The sequence below is a fragment of the Pteropus medius genome, unplaced genomic scaffold, assembly GCF_902729225.1.
Source record: "Pteropus medius unplaced genomic scaffold, Ma_sr-lr_union100, whole genome shotgun sequence".
NCBI classification, from domain to species: domain Eukaryota; kingdom Metazoa; phylum Chordata; class Mammalia; order Chiroptera; family Pteropodidae; genus Pteropus; species Pteropus medius.
In genome coordinates this window covers 2,812,357-2,820,031 of record NW_024355990.1, presented here as the reverse complement: position 1 = coordinate 2,820,031, position 7,675 = coordinate 2,812,357, and the positions used below count along the sequence as shown (strand labels likewise).

Below are 7,675 nucleotides of genomic sequence, written 5' to 3'. Positions count from 1 at the left end.
AATTTCATCCCCTGGGAATTTTTTAACATCAGTATTGGTTTTTAAAACGTCGCATCCAAACGTCACCGGTCTCGATTACTGAGGTTTTGGGTGCTCCTTACATTGTGCACCAAAGGCGAGTACCTTGCTCACCTCACCTAAATCCCGGCCCCGGAGGCAGAGGGTGGGGATCCTCCCAGCCCCGTGAGCGTCAGCACAGGGGTGACGGAGGGTGACGGAGGGTGACGGAGGGTGACGGAGGGTGACGGAGGGTGACGGGGGGTGACGGAGGGTGCCGGAGGGTGACAGGGGGTGACGGAGGGTGCTGGGCCCCAGTGACACACCTGGATCCCCTCGGTCTCCTCCAGGAAGCGGGCACTGACGGACACCAGGGCGTCTTCCGGCCACTCGTGGAACCAGTCGATGGCCGTGCAGTTGACCACGGCTGGGAACTTCCTCGCCCGCACACGCAGGACGGAGCCCACGGGGGAGAAGCACAGGATCACCTGGATGCAGGGCACAGAGGGGCTGCTCAGAAGGCCGGTGGCGCCGAGGCCGATCACGCCGCTGGGCAGGACGCTCACTTAGCCAGAAAAGCTCCACGTGGTCTCGGGTCCCAAAGTCTGGGGAACACGTGCCGGCTTCAGGGTCGGAGGCCTAGGCTAGCACTGAGGTGGGTGTAGGGTCGGCCCCACCCTCCCAGAGTGGCCTTGGAAAGGGGGACCGAGTAGGGGATGGGCGTCCACGGCAGACGGAGGAGGAGGCCGAGGACGAGGAGGGTCACTATCCCATGAGCAGGTCTGGTCTCCGGGGGCACGGAGCCTCCTCCAAGCCCCCGAGGATGGTGGCTAATTCCCAGACAGACTGGACTCCCTGGGACCCAGCCACAGAAGGGGCTACAGACACGGCCCCAGGCATCCCTCCTGGGCGGGGACCTCTCTCTCCTGGTGGCCTCGGCCACATTACAAGTGGCCTCTCCTTGTAAGGTTCCTCCTTTCCCAGGCATGGTGCTGGCTCACTGGAGGTGGCTGCCCCACCGAGGAAGAGGCCAGGGGCGGGGAGCACCTGTGGGGGACCCTTGCCCCCCAACGACTTAGCCGATTGGACTGGGTCACCAGACAGGGGTGACAAAGAAACTCCCTTCGTAGACTGCATGGAGCAAGGACTGAGAGCCAGCAGGTGCTGTGGGGTTGGACCGTGCCCTGCAAGGGCAGTGGCCACCTGGCCACTAACCGGGTAGTTAGTTCAGTCCCCTTCCCCTGAGAGGGAATGCTGAAGCTACTCACGCATTCAAACTTGCTGTGCGTGTGCGTGCGTGTGCGTGCGCGTGCGTGTGTGTAAAACGCTTACTTTGGCCATCAGACCTCTAGCAGCCCACGCCCATCAGGCTGCCCCAGCACCCTCTCCTAATAGATTTCCTTACCCCGGGAGGGAACCCCCCACCCCCACCGCCCTGGGAGGCCCAGGGGCCCTGCGGGGACGGAACGGGCACCTTGAGCTGCCTGCGCACTTTCTCGATGAAGAATTTCCAGCAGGTTTCCCGCGTGTCGTTCATGCCGATAGACTTCACCTGCGGCCGCATGGACGAGATGATGTTCTCCACCTCGTCGTCCGCGAACAGCCCCGGGATCTCCCCCGAGGCCAGCAGGTCATTGATCAGCACCAGGAACTGCTCCTCGGCCACCTGGGAGTCCGTCATCAGGAACACCGAAGGGACGTTCTTCACCGCCGACTTGATGTACTGAGCGCTCAGGTCCGCCTGTGCCCGGGGGGACATGCGGAGAGTCTGCGGCTGGAGGGTGCTCGGTCAGGAGCCTCCCCGTGACCATGCGCGGGGGACACGGGGAGGTCAGCATCCCCGGCAGCGTGCAGGGTCTGTGGAGGGCAGCACCGCCCACCGGCAGGTGCATGGGTCAGCACCGTGCGGTCTGTCCACACGGTCATTCAGCCCCCAGACGCAAGGACATCCTGACCCACGGATGAGCCTGAGGACGATACGCCAGCCGCGAAGGGACAAATGCTGTACGATCCCACTCACACGAGGTCCCTAGACACTCGAATTCGTAGAGACAGGAAGTAGAAGGGTGGGTGCCAGGGGCTGGGGGAGGGGGAGTTATGTGTAATGGGCACAAAGTGTCTGGGAGCTCCCTGGAGATGGCGGTGGTGACGGCTGCACAGCGCCGTGAGTGTGCCTAACGCCACCGAGCGCTGTGGTTAGGACGGGAAACTGTGTGCTACGTGGGGTTGGCACACACGCACAAAGGGAAAAAGCCCTGAAACGGAGACCCCAGGACAGGCCCCGAATACATGCACCGCAGGCTCGGACCAGGAGACGGACACGGGAGGCCCTCCCTACGCGCATGGCAGCGCCGCCGTCCCGAGGGGGTTTAGAGGTGACGTGACCGATACGCGCGTGGTGTCTGGACGCGCGGACACGGAGAGCAGTGCGTATCTTGCTCTTTTTGAAAAATGCTCCAACTTATGCGTGAAAACACACACTCGAAACGTCTGTCAGTGTCATCCGAGTATTGGTGGGACTTTTCGAGGTTTCGGTGATTTGCTCATCTGTGATCTCTAATTTTCCTCTGAGACCTCTGGGCCTCTGTCATTCTTTAAAAGGCTTTAAAAATGTCCGTCGTAGGTGTCCCAAGTGGCTCGGCTTTGCCCTCTGGAAGTGAGACCGTGTCCCCGGCGTCTCTCTGTTCAGAGAAAAACGTCACCAAGGTCCCTTAGCTGGAGTCGACGGGCATGTAACTGGGGTCGAAAGCAAGCCTCGAATTTCCTATTTTTTGACAAGCTAAAAAAAATTTTCGAAGGGAAGCCCCGAGCTTGGAGAGCAGAGGCACAGGTGACTGTCCACGTGGGCCCAGTGGTCATCCCGGGCAGCAGGACCGTGGCTGGGAATGACTCGCGGGAAGCCGTGAAGTTCATCCACGTAGAGAGTTCGGATCTGGTCAGACCGGGCTCGGGCGAGGGATCCTGGCCGGAGGGAGCGAAGCCTGCCACGCCGGGTGCCGGCCGGAGCGGCCGATTCCGGAAAGATCGGTGGCCCTCAGAGGCCTGGGCGCTGTCTCGCCAAGTCGCCCTTCCTTCAGTCCGGGCTGCCCTTCCCCAGGGGACGCCGGCATCTGCTGCACCTTCTTAGGCCGCAGACGCCTGTCCCCAGAGTGCCACCTCCACCGCTCCCCGTCCTTGCCGACGCCCCGTGTCGTTTCGCGTGGGCCGTCCCCTCCTGGGTGTCCCTGACTCCTCAGACGTGCTCACGGGGTCCGTTTCCTCGGCTTCCCTCACGCTTGTGACCTGGCCGCCTGGTCCTCCACCCTCGTTTCTCGTCTGGTCGGAGGTGCCACCGTGCTCGTCACCGCCCCCGCTGCGGACATCGTCTTCAGCTCCGGAAGCTGAGCTGCTGTGGGTCCCTTCTCCACTTGCCATCGCCATCGGGCCAAGGACGTCACTGGTGGCCTGCAGCGCACGGTTCTCTAGGGACAGCGTTGACGGAGGGACACCTGCTCCCTGCTCTGGCACTTCCCCTCATCATTGCGGGGAGGGAGGGAGGGAGGGACATGGAGCCACATTCGGGAGAGAGTCTCAGAAAGGGGGTGGAAGGGGCGTGACCACAGGTATGAGATGGACAGTGAGCTTTCCCAGCCCATGTCACAGAGCACAGATCGCAGGGTCGAGCCTCCGCCCGCCTCCTCTCGGTCTGACGGCTGCCCTTGGCCCGCGAGTCCAGCGTCCGCTGGAAGTCAGGGGGCTGCCTGAGCTGCTTAGTCCAGGGCCCGGCCCCCCACTCAGCTTACAGGGTTTCTTCCTGGGTTTCTTTCTCTCTTTTTATTCCTGTGCACATTTTCCCCAGGCCCGAGAGTCCAGCCACTGCCCGGCCTGGGGACTGTGTGGGGTGGGTGTGGGGAGCTGGGCCCAGGCGTGGTGGGCTCTGGGCTCGGCCCCTCCCCGCTCCACACGCCCCATCGGCGCAGCCCCCGTCCGCCCACTGCTGGGTTCTCGCTCGCGTCCCTCCCTGCCCGCTTCCCGCTGTGCGGCTGATTCCGGCCTTCGTGGGGGTCACTGGGGCTTCTGCGGCACCTCCCGACTCTGCTGTCTCCGAACCAGCCTCTGCTCTGTCCAGGCCTTGCCTCTCCTCTGCTCGCACATCTTGATGGCATCTCATTTTCCTGGGACCATGCTGTCCCTCAGGGCTGGATCCCGACCCCTTTCCTGCTGCATCTCTAGCCTCCCGTGAGCGCCCACAGCTCATGGCACAGGCTTTATACCCTATTACGTCGTCGAGGACGCGTATGTCACAGTATGACACGTGCACTGTGAACCTCTTCCTCTGACACTATTGTTAGAGCAATAACAACACATCTGATAAACCACGTCAGTTCAGGAGCCTGCTTCCCCCGATAAGGGTGTGAGGCCCCGTAGCCCAGTCTGTCTCTGTCCTGACCTCTGAATCCGCACGAGCCGCTCAGTAGGTGATAATGAAGGACTAGGGGGCAGCGGGCTCACCGTGGGCGCAGGGGTCACGACCGCAGAGCTGCTGCAGCTCACGCCTATGACGAAAACGATACGATGAGGACCCGGCACCCACGACCGGCCCTCAGGCGAGGTGTCAGGAACGAAAACCCCATGAGGACAGAGAAGAGTGTGACATAATCGTGAAAACGAACCGATACGATTAGGCTCACAGACTAGAAGCTTCGACGGAGAAAACGCAGCGACACGGTTGGCTAGTCTCTCGACGGGGGAGTGGAATCCACTGGGACAGTGACAATCAGGAGCCGGAGGCTTATTCTGTTGCCGTTCCTGGCAGAGCCCGCCTGGCAGTGCCAGAGCAGGGCTGACAATGAGCCCTGTCACCCTTCACAGGGTCTCTGCCCACAGGCTGCCCCGTCCCTCCCGCCGAGACCCGGGGCACCGGGCTCCAGACGCGTCCCGCCAAAGCCGGCTGGCGAGGACTGCCAGGGCCACGTGTGGTGGGGAGGGTCCCCCTGGCTCTGGCATCGTCCTGGCCCCCAGCAGCAGCCCCAGCATCGGGGTAGACGGGACATGGCCGCAGGCACCGCGATGCTTCGTTCTGGACGTAGTGTCTTTGACTAGCACACGGCTGCCGAGAGAGTGACTTTTCCGGAAAGGAGATCAATAGAAAGCCTCGGTCCTGCGTCTTGGGACGGGAGACCAGTTTACGCTAATGTTTATTTCATCAGTTCAGACAGCGGCCGTCCAGAATCTTGAGCACGCAGTGACGCTTCGTAGTGGTTCTGAATTATTTAATCCGCAGAAGTGGGAGCACGGCTGAACGGCTCGGTGACCGGGGCAACGAGCAAATCCTTTGCCGCTATTACCTGCGGTGACGTCACAGACTCCAACCTCCCAAGCGGCCGAGACCCACACTCCCTTCCGCTTTCGTCGCCTGGGCGTGGGCGCTGACCACGTCTCCTGGCCTTTCCTGTCTGAGATGCAGACCCTGCCGTGCTGGTGGCAGGTGTGGTGTCTGCGCTGGCTGCCTTCGCTTTGGGAGCAGGGCTGGTGAGAGGTTTCCCTGCTCTCCCCTGCCCGCCGCCCCGACCCCCGACGGCGGCTCGTTGAGCAGCGGCGTCTCACCTTGAGGTCGAGGACCGCGTAGCCCTTCTTGAGGGTGATCTGGAACACCTCCAGAGAACTGATGTAGGCGGCCAGGCGCGAGAGGCTCTGCTTGCCGCTGCCGCCCACGCCCACCAGCAGGGCGTTCCCACGGGGGGCCTCCAGGATTCGGTTGATCCTGCAGATGTGTGCCACGGCGTCCTCAAACAGCACCTGCACCAGCCGGGCGCACGTCAGCTTCCCCGCCGCGTGTGGACTCGCCTCCCGCGCCCTGCGGTCCCCTGCGGTCCCCGGCAGCCCCCGGTGGTATCCGCCACGGGCCATGTGGCCCGGAGCACGTCGAGGTGACAAGAGAGGGGGCCCGCGTGCAGGCCCTCACCCACGCTGTCGGGGCGAGCACCGCCTACCAAGTTCATGACTGCGTTGACCTCGTTGTAACTGTCCAGGACGTCCACTAGGAGCTTGTTCAGGTGAGCCACGTCGGTGACCGGGAGGTATTTGGCCTCGCCGACCCCTTGAGCGAAGTGGCAAAAGATGTTCGGTCTGGCGAATAAGAGCTCATCGCCAAGGTCCTGTTGATAGGAGACAAGACACTTCTAGCATTATCTGCGGCCCCAGCACCTTGCCACGTGCTCCGGGCCAGGCCAGGTCCCCAGGGGCCCAAGCCGCTGCTGTCAGGGGCCCTGCGGCCCTGGGCAAATCTGCCTGGTGGGATGGTCCAATCCCTACCACGTGAGGAATAAGCTGACAGTCCAAAAAACCCGAATCCACTTAGAAAACGTGAGACAGCAGAGGGCACTGACCTTTGTCCATTGGCCATTATCCCTTAAGATACTGGCTGAGTCTCACGCTCTCCTTTTTTCATTGGCTCCAGTCACATAAATGTAAGGTCTTTTCCTTGTGTCTAATATGCATTTTATGTCTATTTCTGTACTTTCTATCCTGTCTTTTATTGGGCGGGGCCTTTCTCCACCCCAAGTGGATAGAGGGGGGATCAGCACACGGGGACCCACTGAGGGGTCAATTCCTTCTTGCTCGGACCCACACCCGTGTGGGACTCCACGTGGCCCTTCCCTCCCCCACATGGGGGGCTCCTCCAGGAGGGCTGGGGTCGCTTGTGGCCTGATTAGGGCACTGCCGGGCTCAGCAGAGGGACCCGGTGGCCTGACGTACGTCGAAGAATTTCTTGGTGGACGCCATGGTGACCCTGCGCAACGTTTCCTGGTCCTTCTCATCGACCATTTTGTCGCCATACACCCTCTCGGCTTCGTGCAGCCAGAGGCGGACGAGGTCCAGTGGGGTTCTCAGGATCTCGGCTGTGGAGAACAAGAGCCCCTGCCCCAGGCGCAGGGAGGTCATACGCGGCAAGACCAGGGCTGTGTGTAGGTCAGGCGAGAAAGCCGCCGCTTCCCCGGGGAGCGGGCCACGCCGCTGCGGCTCGGGGCCAAGGAAGCCGCCGACTGCCAAGCCCACACAGACCCTGGCAGCTGGAGGCTGGAGAGGTGTGGGGGGAATTGTCCTCACAAGACAAGGGCAGGGGCTTCATCCTCTAGTGGGATGGAGGGTGGACAAGGGACAGAGGAGGCTGATCCTAGGGGAACCAGACCATTGAAGGCTGCCGAGCAGTAGGCTCCTGCTTGGGCTCTGCAGCCAACATGTCCAGTCCTGGCTCAGCCATTTAGTAGCCAAGTGACCTGGCAAGTTCAGCAGGTGCTTGCTGAGGGTCTACTATTTTCCAGGCACTTTTCTGGGCTCTGGGGACACAGTGGTAACAAGGCAGACCCTGCCTTCACGGAGTTTGCATTCTAGTAGATGCAAGCAGGCGAACAAAACAATCACTGTGATGTGTTATGAATGACATAGACGGGGGCAGCGAAATGAGCCTGGGGAGGAGGAGGGGCCTCTTGAGGGCATGACAGGTGAGCTGACTCTTGGAGTGAGAGAAGGCAGGTATGACTTAACCTCCCTGAACCTTAGACATCCTTAGATGTACGACATGCTGTTTGGAGGAGAAAATTGGGGTGTAAGTGGCCAAACCTAGTGCCCAACTCAGATTAAACAGTCAGTAAATAAGAAGAGATATCATCACTATCAGCACCACCATCACCACCAT

The 7,675-nt window shown here is 61.4% G+C and overlaps 1 protein-coding gene across 12 annotated transcripts in view; it reads right to left on the bottom strand.

Moving 5' to 3' along the window:
- Positions 1 to 7,675, bottom strand: part of DNAH17 (dynein axonemal heavy chain 17) — a 106,213-nt gene that overhangs the window by 32,550 nt on the left and 65,988 nt on the right. For all 12 annotated transcript variants that reach the window (XR_005652146.1, XM_039859625.1, XM_039859618.1 and 9 more), the window contains 5 exons: positions 6,736 to 6,897; positions 5,970 to 6,134; positions 5,584 to 5,775; positions 1,472 to 1,738; positions 324 to 485 (listed from right to left, as the gene is read on the bottom strand). Coding sequence is in view for 11 of the 12 variants with exons in the window: in XM_039859625.1 (XP_039715559.1) it covers positions 324 to 485; positions 1,472 to 1,738; positions 5,584 to 5,775; positions 5,970 to 6,134; positions 6,736 to 6,897 (948 nt within the window). In the remaining variant the exon portion in view is untranslated. The remainder of the gene's footprint in view (positions 1 to 323; positions 486 to 1,471; positions 1,739 to 5,583; positions 5,776 to 5,969; positions 6,135 to 6,735; positions 6,898 to 7,675) is intronic.